The 21143-nt window shown below is 45.5% G+C and overlaps 1 protein-coding gene across 8 annotated transcripts in view; it reads left to right on the forward strand.

Moving 5' to 3' along the window:
• clasp1a (cytoplasmic linker associated protein 1a) overlaps positions 1-21143 on the forward strand; it is a 303132-nt gene that overhangs the window by 61118 nt on the left and 220871 nt on the right. For all 8 annotated transcript variants that reach the window (XM_072579859.1, XM_072579862.1, XM_072579864.1 and 5 more), the window contains exons 3-7: positions 1339-1417; positions 5351-5454; positions 5845-5936; positions 6051-6126; positions 8919-9016. In XM_072579859.1, the coding sequence (XP_072435960.1) occupies positions 1339-1417; positions 5351-5454; positions 5845-5936; positions 6051-6126; positions 8919-9016 (449 nt within the window). The remainder of the gene's footprint in view (positions 1-1338; positions 1418-5350; positions 5455-5844; positions 5937-6050; positions 6127-8918; positions 9017-21143) is intronic.

Consider the following 21143-nt stretch of genomic DNA (forward strand, 5'->3'; position numbering starts at 1 on the left):
TTGTTTAAAACTTAGTGCATGTACATTTTTAGGGAGAAAAATAGCTATTCAAATTACCCATAATGCACTACACCACCACCAGCTGTTGGTATTTAGGAATTGCAGTGTATTTCCAAGGTTAGTGATTATTGCACTACTAGCTGGCAATACATTAAACCAATTTAGTTTTTATCTCGAATATCCACATTTGTAATGACCCTGTCATATTTTTGGTCGGTCTTTTTTTGTTGTCCCATTGGGTGCATCTGAATATTACCTTGATCGATTATAATAATTTGCTGTGGATCAGTCAGAATGATTGGAGGCAATCAATTTAGTTGCTATCAATTCAAGTTTCTTTCCATTGTACACTTCTTCTGGGGGCCAGCCTGCCTGTCTGTTTATGAATGAGTTTCTGCCTGAATGTGCAGTGAAAAGCTGCAGGATTTTTGTGAAAAAAATGTAGTAGCTCTGCAGGTCATGGTGTTAGATATGCCAAATTAAAATTATTTTCACCCTGTTAAGTAGGGTCAAAAGCTGGAGAATCAGAATTATGAAAAAAATTAAATCTTATCATTGTGATTGACAAATGATCCTTTTAAACAGGTTCAAGACACTCACCAGTCCCTGTGCAGCCAGCTTCCATCACAGAGGCCTCAGTCCAAATCCCGAACTGAGTGCAGAAAGGCAAACAATGCTATACATTACTGGGGAGAGTGCCCTCTACAGACAGTCACAGAATATCACCTCGTATTTGGCAAATTAGGTGACTGTTTGGATCCAAGGATCTGTATTCTTTTAAGTAACGTAAAAACCAAGTGCGTGAACTTACCTTGAAGATTAGCATACTTACCTGAGCATTAAATGACATCAGTAGGAAGAAGCTGAGTCATTTGGATTAAATGACATCTTCTTGTCCTTAACATTCTCATCTTGTTCCTCCTTTAGTCAATGAAGGAAATATGAGAATTTTCTTTGTGTGTTTTGTGGGCACGAACTGCGCACTAGACTGGAATATGCCATTTATCATCTTTTATAAGAGAAATAAAGTTAATTGCACTTTTTTTCTGGTCCATGCTAAACTTTTTCTTTCAATGCTTGTTTCCTACTCGTTGAGAGCTCCATTTGTTGAGAGCTCACAATTTGACTAATGCATCCCTAAAAATAGCTATCACCAAGCCCTTAGTTACCACCTAATCTCTTCCTTTCTGTTTAAGTGCCTGTTTTCAGTACTCTTATCTTGAAGCACTCTGAGACAATCCTTGAAGTAACTAAATACAGATATCATTTAAATTCTGTTGTTCTAATTTATCTTCAGAAGCTTTGCTAATACATGAATTTCATAATTTGTTCTTACAGGTGGCTTTATTTGGTATAGAAATTTTATCAACTCTCATTTCACGTCTTCAGGATCACTTTAAAACGCACATTGGTACAGGTATGTTTCATTTTTGGTTGATTTCAGCTGTTTCTAAATTATTGAAAAACAGAGGAACCTCGATTATCCGAACATGATGGGCAGGCACTATTTCATTTCGATAATGGATTATTTGGTTAATCGATTCAATACTTCTACTCTGGGGCTCAGATTTTTCTGTAACGTCTGCTCCCCATTTAGGAGACTAGGCAGCAGCATACTGTGTGTGAGCCCCCGCCTCCCAACCTCGCCCGCCCCCAACCCCATCCAACCCCATCCAACACCCCTCTCTGCCTGCCCCCAACACTGTCCTACCAATACTGCCCTCTGCCCACCACCAACACTGCCCTCCACCCGCCCTCAATCCATTCCAACATCGCCCCCTCCATACCGCCCTCCACACACCCAAACCTGTTCAACACTGCCGTCTACAATACCGCCCCCAACCCCATCCAACACTGCCCCTCAACATCACACTCCAGCTGCCCCCAAACCCATTCAACACTGCCCACTGCTCTCCCCCAACCCCGTCGCCCCCAACCCCGTCTCGCAGTCCCCATCCATCTCCACCCACCTCCCATCCGCGCCCCTGCCCCCAGGCATCCCGTCCCACATGTGCCACAGCCCTGTCAGCCCCTCCCCCTCTGGGGTAGCTGGAGTGGACACCAGCAGTAAGACTGCTGCTGCTTTTGTGGGGTGAGTTTCCAAATAAAGTGCGCTTTCTTGCGCACTCTCTCACTCACATGCGCGTGTGCACGCACTCTGTCTCTCTTGCGTGATTCCTCTCTCACGTGCGTGTGTGCTCTCTCTCTCGCGAGCGTGCTCTCTCTTTCGCGCCCGTGCCCTCTCTCTTTCTTTCGAGCGCGCCCTCTCTCTCTCTCATGCACGCATGCGCCCCTCTCTCTCACAGGCGCGCACGTGCTGCTCTCTCTCTCGTGCGCTCTCTAAACATGCGCGTGTGCTCGCTTTCTCACACGAGCGCGTCCTCTCACGCGCGCACCCTCTCTCGCGTGTGCGCGCCCACTCTCTCATGCGCGTGCGCCCTCTCTCATGCGCGTGCCCTCTCTCTCTTGTGTGCGTGCTCCCCCTCACACGCGCATGCTCTCTCCCTCTCTCTCTCTCCCTCTCTCGTGCTCTCTCTCAAATGCGTGCGCCACCTCTCTCTCGCTCACGTGCCCGCCATCTCTCACATGCCCGCCATCTCTCACGTGCCTGCCATCTCTCACGTGCCCGCCCTCTCTCTCTTGCCCGCCCCCTCTCTCATGCCCGTGGCCCGCCCTCTCTCTCTCTCGCGCGCCCGCCCTCTCTCTCTCTCGCACGCGCCCGCCCTCTCTCTCTCTCGCACGCGCCCCGCCCCTCTCTCTCTCTCGCACGCGCCCGCCCTCTCTCTCTCTCGCACGCGCCCGCCCTCTCTCTCTCTCGCCGCGCACCGCCCTCTCTCTCTCTCGCGCGCGCCCGCCCTCTCTCTCTCTCTCTCTCGCGCGCCCGCCCTCTCTCTCTCTCTCTCGCGCGCCCCGCCCTCTCTCTCTCTCTCTCGCGCGCGCCCGCCCTCTCTCTCGCGCGCGCGCCCCGCCCTCTCTCTCTCGCGCGCGCCCCGCCCTCTCTCTCTCTCTCTCGCGCACGCCCGCCCCTCGCGCGCGCCCCGCCCGCCCTCGCTCTCGCGCGCCCGCCCTCGCTCTCGGCGCGCCCGCCCTCGCTCTCGCGCGCCCGCCCTCGCTCTCGCCCCGCCCGCCCTCGCTCTCGCCCGCCCGCCCTCGCTCTCGCCCGCCCGCCCTCGCTCTCGCCCGCCCGCCCTCGCTCTCGCCCGCCCGCCCTCGCTCTCCCGCCCCTCGCGCGCCCGCCCTCGCCCTCGCGCGCCCGCCCTCGCCCTCGCGCGCCCCGCCCTCGCCCTCGCGCGCCCGCCCTCGCCCTCGCGCGCCCGCCCTCGCCCTCGCGCGCCCGCCCTCGCCCTCGCGCGCCCGCCCTCGCCCTCGCGCGCCCGCCCTCGCCCTCGCGCGCCCGCCCTCGCCCTCGCGCGCTCGCCCTCGCGCGCCCGCCCTCGCCCTCGCGCGCCCGCCCTCGCCCTCGCGCGCCCGCCCTCGCCCTCGCGCGCCCGCCCTCGCCCTCGCGCGCCCGCCCTCGCCCTCGCGCGCCCGCCCTCGCCCTCGCGCGCCCGCCCTCGCCCTCGCGCGCCCCGCCCTCGCCCTCGCGCCCTCGCGCCCTCGCCCTCGCGCCCTCGCGCCCTCGCCCTCGCCCTCGCGCCCTCGCCCTCGCCCTCGCGCCCTCGCCCTCGCCCTCGCGCCCTCGCCCCTCGCGCCCTCGCCCTCGCCCTCGCTCTCTCGCTCTCGCTCTCGCTCTCTCGCTCTCGCTCTCGCTCTTGCTCTCTCTCTCGCGCCCGCCCTCCCTCCCTCTCTCGCGGGCCCGCCCGCCCTCGCCCGCCGTCTCTGTCTCTCTCTGTCTCTGTCTCTCTCTGTCTCTGTCTCTGTCTCCGTGTCTCTCTCTCTCTCTCTCTGCCTCTCTCTCTCTCTGCCTCTCTCTCTCTCTCTCTGCCTCTCTCTCTCTGCCTCTCTCTGCCTCTCTCTCTCTCTCTCTGCCTCTCTCTCTCTCTCTCTCTCTCTCTGCCTCTCTCTGCCTCTCTCTCTCTCTCTGCCTCTCTCTCTCTCTCTCTCTCTCTCTGCCTCTCTCTCTCTCTCTCTCTCTCTCTCTCTGCCTCTCTCTCTCTCTCTCTCTGCCTCTCTGCCTCTCTCTCACACGCACACTCTCACACAACTTTTTGCTGCACTTTTCAAAAAAGTACCGGACAATGTTAGAGAGAATATCTGGGAAGGGGGCTTTAGGTTTGACCCTTATGTAAAACTCCAGGGAAAGTGTGGGGAGAGGAGAGAAGACAGGAGCTCAGTCATTTGGAGATAGTGCCTGGGCTCCCATCGATGTCCAGGAGTGTTCTCTGCAACGTTTCAGTGAACTGAGATAGGTTTTAATCATTGTAAACAAAAGACGCGATCAGGGTTGTAACAGCTCTTTGATGTAATGTTTCTACTGGGACCTCGAGATCTCCTTTGGATAATTGATATTCGGATAATTGGGGGTAGGGGTGCGGGGGAGCAGGAGTGCTGGGGGGGGGGGGGGGGAGGTGGGTGGATGTGATCCGTGTATGGAATATGTGCCAGAGGGAGTGGTGAAGGCTGGTACAATTACAGTATTTAAAAGGCATCTGGATGTCTGTATAAATAGGACAGGTTTCGAGGGATATGTGCCAAGTGTTGACAAATGGAGCGAGATTAATTTGGGATATCTGGTTGGCATGGATGGGTTGGACCAAAGAGTCTGTTTCCGTGCTGTATATCTCTATGACTATCGTTACTGTCTCTGGTATTCAGGCCAAGAACTATCCTTCATTCAACATCACTAATACATTGTAAAGAAATTATTTTCTTTTATGTTTGTGGGGCCTTGCTGTGAAAGTTGACTACTGTGAATCCCTGTAATACAGCGTTGATCATATTTCAGAAGTACTTAATTGGCTGGAAAGTACTTTGCAAACATGCTGAGGTGGTGAGATGCTACACAAATACAAGTCTTGTTTTGTTTGTAGTGAGAGTGGTAATATCCATGTTTCTAATATGAATGCGCTTTGTTGTTTTGTGATAATAGGTGAGTTGTATTTGTCAATAAGATATTGTGCAAATTAAAAAAGTTGGACCATTATCTTTTTTTCTGGAAGAAGTTTACATCAAAACAGATGCTTAAAACATCCTGGTATGTTTTCAGGTCTGGTGGTACTTTTAATTAGTGTGCGGAATAGAGAGTTGGTTTACGCTGAGTAGAAGGCAAAATGCCTGTGTGTAACTTGAACATAAAATAACTGCAATCACCTGACCAGTTTTTAAAATTATTTTGCTATTGGTTTAGTTTTGAATTATAAGCTATAAATGTATTCATTTTAAATATATATTTGTTCCTAATTTTATGTAGTTTTGCCAAGTCTGATTGATAGACTAGGGGACGCTAAGGATCCAGTTCGAGAACAAGATCAGATCCTCCTGTTAAAGATAATGGAGCTATCGGCTACTCCACAGGTACGTACATAACAGCAGGAAAACATTCCTCTTCTGATACTACTATATTTGCTAGACCTAGTTTAAAAACCTACTCTATCCATTGTTAAAGGAGCCTGTTAATATTGGCTCTATTACAGAGTTGATAAATTTTTCACTTGTTTGAAATCAGAATTCACTTATGGCCTGGTTTTCTTTGGGCTGAGTTCTATTGAACAAATAATCCTGTCACCTGGTAGGGTGGGTAGACTGCAGTGCTTGAAATGGATATTCAGTAATACAATACAACATATGTGTTGGGTGTTTGTTTTGGTGGGTGCTTTAAACATAAAGGGCTTGTTTAGCTATTTCACTTTAACAAGCTACCAATGGAATTCTAATGATGGAACATTTCTAATCCTTTTCCTTAAGTACGTCTGGGAACGAATGTTAGGAGGATTTAAACACAAGAATTTTCGAACCAGGGAAGGGATTTGCCTTTGCCTTATTAGCACATTAAATGCGTAAGTATGAGAATTGTTTTTTAAATCTTTTATCTGAAGTTTGATTTGTCTTCCATTTTAGTCGAAGTTGTATAGAGCAAATTTAACATTAGTCCTCTTTTTCCTCTTTTCCAGTTATGGAGCTCACAGTTTAACTCTAAGCAAAATTGTACCGCATATCTGTAATTTATTAGGAGATCCAAACAGTCAGGTGAGTAGTCAACTTGTTTAAAAACAAAAGTAATTTCAATTTTAACCTAACTTGTGTCTGATTTCAGTCTATGATTTATGGTTACAAATTGACGCATTTTGAAAGCCAACTGTGAAAAATGAATATAGATATTACACTTTTGCGAGATGAGGTAATTGGCCAGGCAAAATAATGTAATAAGGACATTGAATTCCATCTCAGTCAATGATGAATTGTAAAAAATATTAAAGCCTTGATTTTTAAATCATGTTGCAAATGTAATGAGACATTCAAGTACCTGCATGATTTGCCAATTTTTGACTTTGATAACTATACAAATTTTTGTTTTCGTATTCCACCTTTATGCTTTGTTCATATTATTGGACAATTGGAATTCCCAGAAATTCCATTTATAAACAAATGTTGAACACTCTGTCTGTTCTGTGCTGATCTTATTAATGGACCTATTCAATTTATATTCTTTTGAAATGCTTTGATTTGATATAGCCACCTGTTGGTTCCTGATGGCATTGCAGAAATAGCACACTGCCACCTGCAGGATGGTAAAACATTGCACATTTACAATAATAGAATAGTAATTTATAGTCACGTATTTTTTTTACAAAACAAAAGCACAGTGAGAGGTGTTTAACTTGCTATACTATAGCACCTATACTGATAGCAGAAGGCATAGATAAGAAAAAAATTAAGACAAAGTTCACCTTAGTTTAATTCACACCTCCTGGGTTCAGGAAAAGGCTGTTCTGGTGCAGAAAACGATAAAAGGCACCATAAAAGCAAAAGAAAATCAAATTTAAAAAATAAAAGCAATGTACTGTGAAATTGGAGATCTGAAATAAAAATAACATGCTGGAGAAACTTAGGTCTGATAGCATCTGTGGAAAGAAAACCAGTTAATGTTTTGAGTTCATGACTGGAAGGTTTGAGCAATAGGGAGAGGCTTGATAGGCTGCAGCTGCTTTCCCTGGAAGCTGGACGCTGAGGAGTGACCTTGTTAAGGTTTATAAAATCAAGAAGGGGATGGATAAGGTAAATAGGCAAACTCTTTTCCCTGGGGTTGGTGAGTCCCCACTAGAGGGCAAAGGTTTCGGGTGAGAGGAGAAAGATTTAAAAGGGACCTAAGGGGCAACTTTTTCATGCGTGTGGTGCATGTATGGAATGAGCTGCCAGAGGAAGTGGTGAAGGCTGGTGTGTTTACAATATTTTAAAAGGCAACTGAATGCGTATAGGCCAAGGTATGGGCCAAGTGCTGACAAATGGAACTAGATTAATTTGAGATATCTGGTTGGCATGGATGAGTTGGACTGAGGAGTCTGTTTCCATGGTGTATATTTCTATGACTCTATGACTGCTCATCAAAACCCACTTACAATGATTTTTAGTTGCTTTAGCTTTTGTAGTAGCAAACTTACTTCCCAATTAACAAACATTTAAACTATTTGACTTCTACTTATAGTCATAACAATGTAAAATGTGTAAACAGACCCTTTGGTCCAACTCGTCCATGCTGAACAGATATCCCAAATTAATCTAGTCCCATTTTCCATCATTTGGCCCAAGTCCCCCTCAAACTTTCCTATTCACGTCCCCATCCAGATGTCTGTTAAATGTTGTAATTGTACCAGCCTCCACCACTTCCTATGGCAGTTGGTTATGAATTTCAGTAACACTATTAGACTGTAAGATATAAGAACAGGAGTTGGCTATTTGGCCTCCCGAGTCTGCATTGCTCCCCAGTAGGATCATAGCTGATCTGACTTTCCTAAAGTCCACTTCCCTGATCTTTCTTTGTAAATTTAGATTCTTGATCAGTTGAGGAATCAATCACAATTTTAAATTTAAGCAAGGATTCTGCCTCCATAGCTGTCTATGGTAAGGAGTTCCAAAGATTCTCAATCCTCTTGAGAGAAGGAATTCCACTTCACCTTGGTTTTAAATGGATGCTAATTAATTCTGAGACTCTCTGTTATCTTACCATGAGGAAAGCATCCTCTCAGCCTTTAGCCTGTCAAGCCCTTTAAAGAATTCTATGTTTCAGTGAGATCATCTCTCATTCTTCCAAACTCCAGTGAGTGGAATACCAACCTGCTTAGCAGATGATCCCTACATGCCAGGGAAGATCTGAGTGAACCTTCTCTGAACTGCCTCCAATGAATTGATGTCTTTCCTTAACAGGATGAAAACTGCTCACAGTACAAGGGTGGCATGGTGGCTCAGTGGTTAGCACTGCTGCCTCACAGTGCTTGGATTCAGGGTTTGATTCCACCCTCGGGTGACTGTGCAAACTCTATACAGACATTCTCCCTGTGTTTATGTGGGTTTCCTCTCAAAGTCCAGAGATGTGTAAGTTAGGTGGATTGGCCATGCTAAATTGTCCATAGTGTGCAGGGATGTACAGGGTATGTGGGTTAGCCTTGGGAAATGTAGGGTTACAGGGGTGGCGGGTGGGTCTGGGTGAGATTCTTTTCGAAAGGTTGGTGTGGACTTGATGGGATCACAGCTGATCTTTGCAATTTCTCTTTTTTCCCCATCCAATCCTCTTATCCATTGATTTCTTTATAGCCCACAATCCAGTGATCTTGATCTGAATCCACTCAGTATCTGATTTCTGCAGCTGTCAGTCTTTCAACTTAAAGAGCAATGATTGTAACAACTGTGAAAGTATGCACCCCAAATTGCTGCTGAATTAAATTCATGGAAAACGTGATTGTAGCTAATCATTCAAAAATTTAGATCTGATCATCTCCTTCTGCTGGTGGTTGCACATCTAATCGTCCTTTTTAACTCATCAGGTTCGAGATGCAGCAATAAATAGTTTAGTAGAAATATATAAGCACGTAGGAGAGAGAGTCCGTGCAGATCTTCATAAAAAGGGGCTACCACAATCAAGGTAAGAAAATTATATCAACCACTAGATACAAATACCTCTTACTTTTGGTCTGCATTCATTACGTAATTATGGTACTTGTTACTTCGATCAGTAATATTTAATATTTGTACTATTGCTGTTATGACTAAAACTAAGTATTTAACTAGTAAATCCTCTAAAGTATTTCACTTTTATAAGAGATGTGTTGCCTTTTTAATAGGTTTCATTGCAGCAGCGTAACAGCACATCTGATCTTTCCAGTGGTAGCTTTTTGATTCTTGTTTTCTTACCTCAATATGTGATCTATGATTAAAAAGAGGGACACTGTCTTTGTTTGTTAGCAGTGCCGAGCATTAAATATGTAAAAATATTCTTATCAATCTACAGGACAAGGTGGATATTACAAATGTTTCTTTAAGTAGGACAAATTTCAGTCTGCTAATTTGTGTATTTCTGCTTTGTTTGCCCTGTCCTGCATTTGTCATAAGTTATTTAGTTTCTAAGTCTAAGACTAGCAGTTGGAATTTCTTCGTCAGGTGATAGAGAGATACATAGTTAGAATATGCCTTGTGATGATTTGTACATACACTATTTTTTACGTATACTATATTTTGCTACTGGCTTTGAGGCTTTTGTGTTCAGTGAAGCAATTGTTCCCAAAGTATACAGTAAAGTCCCCATTATCCAGTACCCTGTTATTTGGCATTCCCATATAATCGGAGTAGGTTTTCTCACTCTGGGAACTGACCATTTGATCTTGCTCTCTTATCTGGGCTCTCTCTATCTCACATGCGCTCTTGCCTTTTGATTAATGCTTGCTGATGGTATTTATGAACAGCCCTGACTGTACTGGCAGATGCACGTAACTGGCACTGTCCCAGCCCTCCCTACCATCATCACTTGTGTTTTCTGGATACCGGGAGTATGGTGTATTTTCAAAGTGTTCTCAGTACATTTTGCTTTCCCCCCGCCCCCTCATCCTTCCATCTTTTCTTGCAAGGACATATTATGTTGGAGCACTGTACAGGTACGCAATCCTTTATGGTGGAAAAAGCGAGGACTGGAGATCAGAGTTGAGAGTGTGGTACTGGAAAAGCACAGCCGGTCAGGCAACATCTGAGGATCAGGAGAATTGATGTTCCGGGCATAAGCCCCTTATCAGGAATGAGGCTTGTGGGTCGGGGCTGAGAGATAAATGGGAGGGGGGGGGGGGTGGAGTTGGGGCAGGTAGTTGGGAAAGTGAGAGGTGGACGAAGATGAGGGAGAAAGTGATAGGTCAGGGGGGCAGTGATTGACAGGTCTGGAGGGCAGTGCCAAGTTGGAGGCTTGGGACAGGGATAATATTGGGGGAGGGCAAATGATGAAGCTGTTGAAGTCCAAATTTATTCCAAAGTGAAATATGAGGTGTTCCTCCTCCAGGATTCGGGTGGTAACGGTCTGGCGATGGAGGACGCCCAAGATCTGCATGTCCTTGATGGAGTGGGAGGGGGAATTGAAGTGTTCAGCCACGCGGCGGTGGGGATGGTGGGTGCGTGTGTCCCAGAGATGTTCGTTGAAACAATCTGCAAGAAGGCGTCCTATCTCCCTGATGCAGAGGAGACCACACTGTGTGCAATGGATACTGTAGTTGACTTTGGGAGAGGTGCACATCCACTCCTGCCACCTTTCCCTGCCACCGCAGGAAGTGCAAAACCTGCGCCCACACCACTCCCCTCACTCCATCCAAGGCCCCAACGGATCCTTCCACATCCGTCAGAAATCCACCTGCACCTCTCCCAATGTCAACTTCAACTTCAACTCCAGTCCAGGGCCTCCTCCACCAAACCATTACCATCCGACACCTGGAGGAGGAAAGCCTCATATTCCTTGGGACCCTGCAACCACACGGGATAAATGTGGATTTCAATAGCTTCCTCATTTCCCCTCCCCCACATTATCCCAGTCCCAAGCCTCCAGTTGGCACCACCCTCTGAATCCATCCATCACTGGCACTCTGACCTATCGCCTTTTCCCTCACCTTCATCCACTTATCGCTGTCCCAGCTACCAACCCCCACCCCACGCCGCGTCATTTATCTCTTAGCCTCATTCCTGATGAAGAGCTTATACCCAAAATGTCGATCCTCCTACTCCTTGGATGCTGCCTGACTGGCTGTGCTTTTCCAGCACCACATTCTCTACCACAATCCTTTATCCAAAAACCCTTAGGGCCAAATGGTTTTCAGAATCTGGAGTTTTTCTGATTATGGAATAAGTAACAGTTTCACAGTGTAATTAAAAGAAAACTTACTGAACAGCAGACTCACATGTGACTAGTATGAATTCTGAGACAGAATTGACACCTGCCAGTGCTGGGCCACACTGGCACGTCATATCTGAGTGATGTGGGTGGAGTGGGTCTGGAGTTGGATTAACTGTTTGCACACTGAACAACCTTGTTTTGGAGAAAAAACTTCACGACAAAGCTATGGATTTTGGAGCTTATCGGATTTTGGTATTTCAGATAAAGGATTGTGTATGTCTGTACTGTGAGTAACTACAAGGTTCAGGGGAGCAGTTGCCCATTGTTGCTGTTCTGAATTTCCAAGCACCTGAATAGTGGATCCTGGTAAGTTATTTGATTGAGAGGATGGGGGCCAGGCTTGATCATTATTATCGAGTCAAATGGGATCACCAATATCCGATCTCATAGCGGAAGCAGTAATGCAGAGGCTTGAACGAGCTGCTCTCCCATCTATTCAACCCAAACTTTGGGTCTGCTACGTGGATGACACCTTTGTCATCACAAAGTGGAACAACTTAGAGGAAACCTACAACACCAACAACAACAACAACAGGCATAAAATTCACAAAAGAAGAGGAGGACGACAACAGACTCCCATTCTTAGACATGACAGTTGAACATACAGTTAGCGGAGAACTTCAAACCAGTGTCTACAGACAAACAACAAGCACAGGCCAAACGCTTAACTTCTGAAGCAATCATCCCAACACCCACAAACTGAGCTGCATCAAGACATTATTTCAAATAGCTGCTCCACACTGCAGCACCCAAGAACTATAAAAAGCAGAAGAAAAATATTTATACAACATTTTCAAGAAAAACAAATACCCAATAAACACAGTCTGCTGATTCCTTAGAAACAAACCCAAACAAGCAGACGTAACGCAACCAAAAACTATAGCCACATTGCCTTACATGAAAGATATATCAGAAATGACTTCCAGACTACTCTGACCCCTTCGCATCATGGTAGCTCACAAACCTACCCACACACTTAAACAGTGACTAGTGAACTTAAAGGATCTATTAGATACTACCGGCAAAACTAGCGTCATTTGCAAGAACTGTAAAATAACACTATTTTGGACAAACAAGCAGGAAACTTACCACCAGGATACATGAACACCAAATAGCCACCAAACAACATGACCCACTACCACTGTCCATGCATACAGTCAAAAAAGGACACCACTTTGACTATGACAACGCACACATCCTAGGACAGGCGAAACAAAGACACACACAAGAATTCTTAGAAGCATGGCATTCCATCCAACAATAAACACATCGATTTAGTTCCTATCTACCTTCCCTTGAAAGAAAAACAGGAAATGACATCACCCACCTTAAGAAACCAAGACCCATAAATAGAGAGGCGGAACATACCGCCAGCGCTTCAACAGAGACACTCACTGATGATGATACCTAGTATGGCAACGAAGCGTCTGAAAACAAACCTTCTAGTTCAGCAAGCTAACTTAGATATAGAAAGAGACCCTTCAGTCCAACCAGTCCATGCTAACATAATCCCGAACTAAAATTGCATCTGAGCCGCATGCATTTTCCATTTATCGTGGGATGTGGGCATTGCTGGCCAACTTTGTTATTGCTCATCTCTAGTTGCCCCTGAGAAGGTATTGGTGAGGTGTGGTTTGCATGCTGTAGGTTGACCCACAATGCCCTTAAGGAGAGAATTCCAGGATTTTGACCAGCAGCAGTGAAAGAATGGTGATTTATATTTGCAAGTCCAGATTGTGAGCGGCTTGGAGGGGCACTGTCAGGTGGTGTTCCTGTGTACCTGCTGCCCTTGTCGTTCTGGATAGAGATGGTAATGTGTTTGGAAGATTCTGTCTAAGATCATTAGTGATGAACTTCTGCAGTGCGTTTTATTGATACTACACTCTGCCACTCCTGAGCATTAGTGGGGAAGGGAGTGGGTGCTTTTGGATGTGCCAATCAAGTGTGCTGCTTTGTCCTTAATGGTGTCAACTTGCTGGAGTCGTCTTGGAGGTCACGCCATCCAAGCAAATGGGAAGTTTTCCATCACACTCCTGAGCATGCATTGTAGATAATACACAGGCTTTGGGAGGAGTCAGAAGGTGAGTTAATTGCCACAGGATTTCTGGTCTCTGACATGCTCTTGTAGCCACTGTGTTTACATGGTAAGTCCAGTTAAGTTTCTGGTGAGTGTAACCACTGGGAGAGTCAGTGATGATAACATTGTTGAAATGTCAAGGGATGGTGATTAGGTGGTCATGTATTGACCTGGCATTTGTGTGGCATGAATGTTACTTGCCATTTATCAGTACAAGCCTGGATATTGTCATATCTTTTTGCATTTAAACATGGACTGCTTCAGTATCTGAGGAGTTGTGAATGGTGCTGAACATTGGGCAATCATCAGGGAACACCTCCACTTCTAACCTTTGGAGGCAACGACCTAGTGGTACCAGAGACCCAGCTAATGTTCTAGGACCAAGGTTTGAATTCTGCCACAACAGATGGTCGAATTAAATTAATTAAAAATCTGGAATTAAGAGTCTAATAATGACAACGAACACTGTCGGATGTTGGGGGAAATACCTATCTGGGTCACTAATGTCATTTAAGAAAGGAAAACTGATACCTTACCTGGACTGGCTGACTTGTGACTTCAGGCCCACACAATGTGGTTGACTCTTAACTACCCTCTGGGCGATTTGGGATAGGCAATGAATTCTGGTTTAGCCAGTGACTACCTCATCCTGTGAATGTTTTTTTTAAATTCAGTGGAGGGAAGGTCATTGATGAAGTAGCTGAAGATGGTTGGGCTCAGGACATGACCCTGAGGAGCCCCTGCAGTGATGTCTTGGAGCGGAAATGACTTAACTCCAGCAACCACAACCATCTTCCTGTGTGCCAAGTGTGACTTCAGCCAGTGGAGAATTTGCACCGGGATGGGGGGTGGGGAGGGAGTGGGTAAGGAGTCAATGACAAGTGGCATGTAGCCCAGGGAGAACAGTTGGACAGACAAAGGAGTGGATAATGATCTGCCTCGAAGGATGAATAGCTATTATTGGGGACTGTTTGTGGCTAACAATGTGTTATGTGTAAAACAGTCCATGTGGTTACAATGCTTGGTGTTTGGGGGTTGGGATAAGGACATGGCAAAAGCTCAAACCCTAAAATTGTTGAACTCGATATTGAGTCCGGAAGGCTGCAAGGTCCCGAAGCGGAAAATGAGGTGCTATTCTTCTAGCTTGCGCTGAGCTTTGCTGAGCCACTGCAAGCAAGCCTGACACAGATGTTGGCCAGGGGACAAGGTGGTGTGTTGAAGTGACATGTTGGGTAGATGCCAGTATTTTAAATAAAGAACAAAGAAAAATACAGCCCTTTGGAGCTCCAATCTGCACCGATCCAGATCTTCTATCTAAACCGTCACCTATTTTTCTAAGGATCTGTATCTCTGTATTCCCTGCCGATTCATGTATCTGTCTTAGATGATGCTATCGCGCCTGCCTCTACCAACTCCACTGGCAACGCGTTCCAGGCACCCACCAACCTCTGCGTAAAGAACTTTCCAAGCGTATCTCCCTTAAATTTTTCTCCTGGTAATTGAGTCACCTACTCTGGGGGGGGGAAAAAGCTTCTTTGTGTCCATCCTATCTCTACCTCCTTTCCGTGAATATTTCACTTTTCCCCTCTCATCTTGAACTTGTGACCCCTAGTGATGGAATTCCCCCACTGTGGGGGAAAAAGCACTTTGCTATCCACCTTGCCTATACCTCTCATGATTTTGTAGATCTCATTCAGGTACCCCCTCAACCTCCGTCTTTCTAATGAAACTAATCCAAATATACTTAACTTCTCTTTGTATACCCCATACCAGGCAATGTCCTGGTGAACCTTCAATGCAACCTCTCCAAAACATCCAAATCCTTTTGGTAACGTGGCAACCAGAACTGTACGCAGTATTTCAACTGTGGCCGAACCAAAGTCTTATAAATTGTAACATGACCTGCCAACTCTTGTACTCAATACCCCATCCGATGAAGGAAAGCAGGCCGTATGCCTTCTTAACCACTCTATGAACTTGTATCCTTCAGGGTACAATGGACTTGAACACTCTGATCTCTCTCTGTCCATCAATTTTCCCCAGGGCTTTTCCATTTACTGTATAGTTCGCTCTTGAATTGGATCTTCCAAAATGCATCACCTAGCAGTTGCCTGGATTGAGCTCCATCTGCCATTTCTCTGCCCAACTCTCCAATCTATCTATATTCTGCTGTATTCTCTGACAGCCCCCTTCCCTATCTGTTAGTCTGTCAATCTTAGTGTCATCTGTAAACTTGCTAACCAGACTGCCTATAACTTCCTCCTGATCACTTATGTATATCACAAACAACAATGGTCTAACACGGATCCGAATGGAACACCACTGGTCACAGTTCTCCATTTCGAGAAACTCCCTTACACTACTACTGTCTCCTGTTGCCCAGCCAGTTCTTCATCCATCTAGCTAGTGCACTCTGGACCCCATGCGACATCACTTTCTCCAGCAGCCTACCACTGGTAATCTTATCAAGTACCTTACTGAAGTCCATGTATATGACATCTACAGCCCTTCCTTCACCAGTCAACTTTGTCACTTCTTCAAAGCAATCTATTAGATTGGTAAGACATGACCTTCTCTTTACAAAACCATGTTGCACTGATAAGCCCATTTTCTTCCATATGGGAATAGATCCTATTTTTCAGTATCTCCTCCAGCAACTTCCCTACCACTGATGTCAGGCTCACTTGTCTATAATTATCTGGATTTTCCTTGGTCGAGGAGGTTCTGGAGCACAAGTCTTTAGTATTATTGCCAGAATGTTGTCAGGGCTGATCGCCTTTGCGGCATCCAGTGCTTCCAACCACTTCTTGACATCATGTGGAGTAATGCTGGGGTCACTGCAGGAGGGTATGATTGTTCACACATTTAGTACATTGGCTGAAGATTGCTGCGAACATCTTAGTCTTACCTTTCGCACTGATGTGCTCAGTTCTTCCATCATCACGGATGGGGATATTTGTGGAACCGCTGCCTCCAGTGAATTATTGAATTGTGTGCAACTATTCACACTGGACGTGGTGGGATTGCAGAGCTTAGATCTGATCCATTAGTTGTGGGATTGCTTAACCCCAGTCACTTGCTACTTATGCTGTTTGCCATGCAAGTAATCCTCGTCAAAAGATGTGGCGCTGGAAAAGCACAGCAGATCAGGCGGCATCCGAGGAGCAGAGAGTCAACGTTTCGGGTGTAAACCCTTCATCAGGAGCATTTCTCCTACTCCTCGGATGCTGCCTGACCTTAGCGAGTTTTTGAGAAGATTTGTAACTCAGGTTGAAGTTTTGGATGAAGGTTTGCTGAGCTGCCTGACCTGTGCTTTTCCAGCACCACACTTTTCGACTCTGATTCTCCAGCATCTGCAGTCTTCACTTTCTCTCGTGCAAGTACTCCTGTTTGTTAGCTTCACCAGGTTGATACTTCATTTTTAGGTATGCATGCTACTGCTGCTGGCATGTCCTCCTGCATTCCACTGGATAAGGTTTGATCCCTGGCTTGATGGTAATGATTGAGTGAGGGCTCTGCTGGGTCATGAGGTTGCAGGTTGTACTGGAGTACAATTTTGCTGCCGTTGATGGCCCCAATCTTGAGTTGCTACATCTGTTTAAAGTCCGCCATAATTAGTACTGTGATAGTGTCACGCAACACAATGGAAAGTGTTCTCAATGTGAAGGTGGGACTTCATCTCCACAAGGGCTGTGCGTTGCTCACACTTAGCAATACTGTCATGGACTGACAGTCAGCTGATTGGTTAAGGGTGAGGTCAAGTGTGTTTTTCCTTCTTGTCGGTTCCCTCCCCAACTGCTATGGACCTAGTTTAGCAGCTATGTCCTTCGGGACCTGACCAGCTCGATCAGTAGTGCTGCTGCTGAGCCACTCTTGGTGGACATTGAAATCCCACATCAAGAGTACATTTTGTGCCCTTGCCACCCTTGATGCCTCCTCCTCGTGTTCCACATGTGTAGTGCTTTCTAGGTAAAATAATGCGCGGGCATCAGTACTCTTTTTGTAATTCCTGCAACTATTATTCTTTTGAGGCCAGGTGATATGTATCAGACAGACTGTCGTTCCTTATGTGGCAACGTAATTGGACCTGTCTTTGCTTGTGTACACACATGAACTTTCCAGGAAGTGTGGGAAATTATGTTAAGGAATGAGTATGTATTTTGAATTTAAACAATTTAGATATTATCTTCACAAATTTTGCCTCTTAAATAGAATAGCTGTAGTCGAATGATTTGGGTCAAGTAGATCATCATTTTACAAAACTGGCCCCAGGACTAGGAAAAGGTAAGCTATACTATTATGGCAACCTTCATTAGAACAACAGCACCATTGTCTTGTTGAAATGCTTTACTAGGGCTGTAGAGTAAAGAGAACTTTAACCTCAAGCTGGCACAAAGAAACTGTTACAGTTCTCAAGTGTTGGAAAAACAGATGTTTAATATTACAAGTATAAAACAATACAATTCAAAACAATACAAGAAAAACACAAGTTTAAAAAAAACCCAACCGACCCTCATGAACAAATGTATAAACATATATAGAAAAGTATAGAATAAAAAAGAACCCAAACTGGCTAACTAACTAAATAAATAATAACCAACAACAAACTAATAAATAGTAATAACTCAGCCCAGCCAAACAACACGCTCATATGTTCACAGTTCCTCCTCTCTGGATATTGGACATAATTGTTACGGCTATATAAAAGCCCTTGTTAGTGCGGCAGGTAAATCTGTGTCCAGGTATTCCAAGAAGGGCTGCCATGTCTTGTAAAAATTCTCAGTTTTATGGTGTATCATATTTGTGAGAAAATCCAGGGGAATATACTCCATAACAATCTTCCGAAAACCTGGCAGACCTGGGGGGTTTTTGGATATCCAACGTAGCAAGATATTCCTTCTTGCACGGAACGTGAGAATATTGAAAAGCTTTTTCTTATGCGCGTCTGAAGGGAATACAGTCGGTAGGCCCAGAAGGAGAGAGAGAGAGAGAGAGAGAGAGTCCTTCTCCACTTTACACCCAAAATCCTCTCCATTGCTCCTGTCACAGCACTCCAATATGTTTGAAGCCAATCACAAGACCGGAGACAATGGGTAAGAGTGCCCGTGCAGACCTTGCACTTGGGACATGCTGAAGATATCCCTGGTGTAAATTTTGACAAATGGTCTGGAGCCAAGTGGACCCTGTGGAGAATCTTCAACTGTAAAGCATGGGTCCTGTTGCAAATTGATATCTTCCTTGCACTCTCCCAAATATCCTCCCATGCCTCTGAGGAAACTTCAACACCCATCTCTCTCTCCCACAACCTGCAGAGTCGATCCAACTCATTTGAAGGGGCACTCCCCAATTGATGATATAAAATACTGACAGAAAGTGTACACTTAGCACGCCACTCTATATGTCGGATTTGCAGGGAACAGTCAAAAGCGTAGTCCTTTTCTGAATAAAATCCCTAATTTGAAAAAAATGCAAGAGGTCTCTGTTAGGTAACTCATATTTCTGTACTAACTGATTGAAGGACATCATTATGTCTCCCTCAAATAAATCGTCCGTGCAAGACACACCACTAGCTGCCCAACGTTTAAATCCTGAATCTATCATTCCCCAGTTGAGAATCCAACATACCCGCCAAAGATGCAAACGAAGATGTTTTGCCAATATTGCCTTCGCTCTGCCGAATTGTCCTCCCTGCTTTAACAGTATTGATGACTATTGGGTAATGGCAATATTCCCTAATTGTCTTCATTTTGTCCAAAAACAGCAAACTAGTAAGGGGGCACCTTGCCTGGGAGGCTTCGATATCTAACCATATTGAAAGGGGACAGCCCCTAAAAAGTATTAAAATTGCTTGATTGTACCTTGTTGGTGATGACCACCGCGAAAGGGACATCATAGAGAACCTTTACCCATCTTATAAAGACTTCGCCCAAACCAAACCACTCCAGAATATTGAAAAGGTACGGCCACTGAACTCTGTCAAATGCCTTCTCTGCATCTAGAGAAATCACCAATCCTGGTATTGACCGTTGTTGGCACGCTTGTATTACATCAAGCAGCCTCCTAACATTATTGGAAGATCTGCGACCCTTTATGAAGCCTGTCTGATCCTCTTTAATAATAGAAGGTAACGTAGTCTCCAGCCTTAACGTGAGAGTCTTGGGGAGGATTTTACAGTCCACATTTAAGAGTGAGATGGGCCTGTACGAAGCACAGTCTTCCAGGTCTTTCCCTTTTTTAAGAATAAGTGAAATGTTGGCCTCTCTGAGATGGTGGGAGACAATCAAGGATGTATGAGTCATTAAACATATTGAGCATGGGGCCTGACGGTATACTTACAAATTCCTTATAGAATTCACTGGCAAGTCCATCAGGAGCGGGCGAATTTGTACTCTGAAGCTGCCTCACAACTTCTTGCTCTTATCACCGTGCTCATATAACCTCTGCTTTGCAAAAGCTAGCTCCGTCTTTGCCATGCCGTAATCCTCTGTAGTTTGACCAATGAGGGTCTGTCAAAGTAAGCCTCCTCAGCTGCCTTCAACCGTGCTTCAAGAACATGTTGCTGCTCACCCTTCTGCTTCCTACTGGCGGAATAGGAAATAACTAACCCCCTAGCATAGGCTTTGGCAGTTTCCCAGAGGATGGATTAACTACCAACCGAGCCGAAGTTGATGTTTTGGAACGCCTGAAATTCCCTAGAGAAATACTCCACAAACTTATTATCCTTGAGGATAAAGGGATCCATTCTCCAGTGCCTCAAACCCACTGTAACGTCCTTAACCTTAACTATAAGGTACGCTGGAGCATGATCAGAGATGGTAGTATTACCAATTGTACAAGATGCCACCAAGTTCAGGGTTGCCACAGGGGTCAGAAAAAAATCAATCCTGATGTGACATCTGCGAATTGGAGAAAAATGTAAAATCCCTGTCTGTAGGGTAAAGATGCCTCCAGACTTCCACCAACCCTCACTCCCCACACGCATCACCAACTGTTTAGTTTGTACAGAGGGTATCGAGGGATCTTTGGGTAACCTGTCTACTGTGGGATCCATGAGACCGTTAAAATCTCTCCCTATAATGGTGTGTCGGGACTCGAGACTATTGAGGGAGTGCAGCGTAGGTTCACGAGGTCAATTCCTGGAATGGTGGGACTATTTTATGTTGAAAGATTGGAGCGACTGGGCTTATATACTCTTGAGTTTAGAAGACTGAGAGGGGATCTGATTGAGACGTATAAGATTATTAAAGGATTGGACACTCTGGAGGCAGGAAACATGTTTCCACTGATGGGTGAGTCCCGAACTAGAGGACACAGCTTAAAAATAAGGGGTAGGCTATTTAGGACCGAGATGAGGAGAAACCTCTTCACCCAGAGTAGTAGGTGTGTGGAATACTCTGTCCCAGAAGGCAGTGGAGGCCTAGTCTCTGGATTTGTTTCAGAAAGAGTTGGATCGAGCTCTCAAGGATAGTGGAATCAAGGGTTATGGAGATAAGACAGGAACAGGATACTGATTGAGAATGATCAGACATGATCATCATGAATGGTGGTGCAGGCTCGAAGGGCAGAATGGCCTACTCCTGCACCCATTGTCTATTGAGACCTATCACTTTAGAAAAAGCATCTACAAAAACTTTAAGGGGATGAATTAGACGGCAATAAATGTTTAAAACACCATATTCTTCCCCATTTATCAAGGCTTTAAGAATTACAAACCTCTCGTGTGTATCTGTAACACACTCTAACAATTTAAATAGGAGATTCTTCCTAACC

The sequence above is a fragment of the Chiloscyllium punctatum genome, chromosome 10, assembly GCF_047496795.1.
Source record: "Chiloscyllium punctatum isolate Juve2018m chromosome 10, sChiPun1.3, whole genome shotgun sequence".
NCBI lineage: Eukaryota > Metazoa > Chordata > Chondrichthyes > Orectolobiformes > Hemiscylliidae > Chiloscyllium > Chiloscyllium punctatum.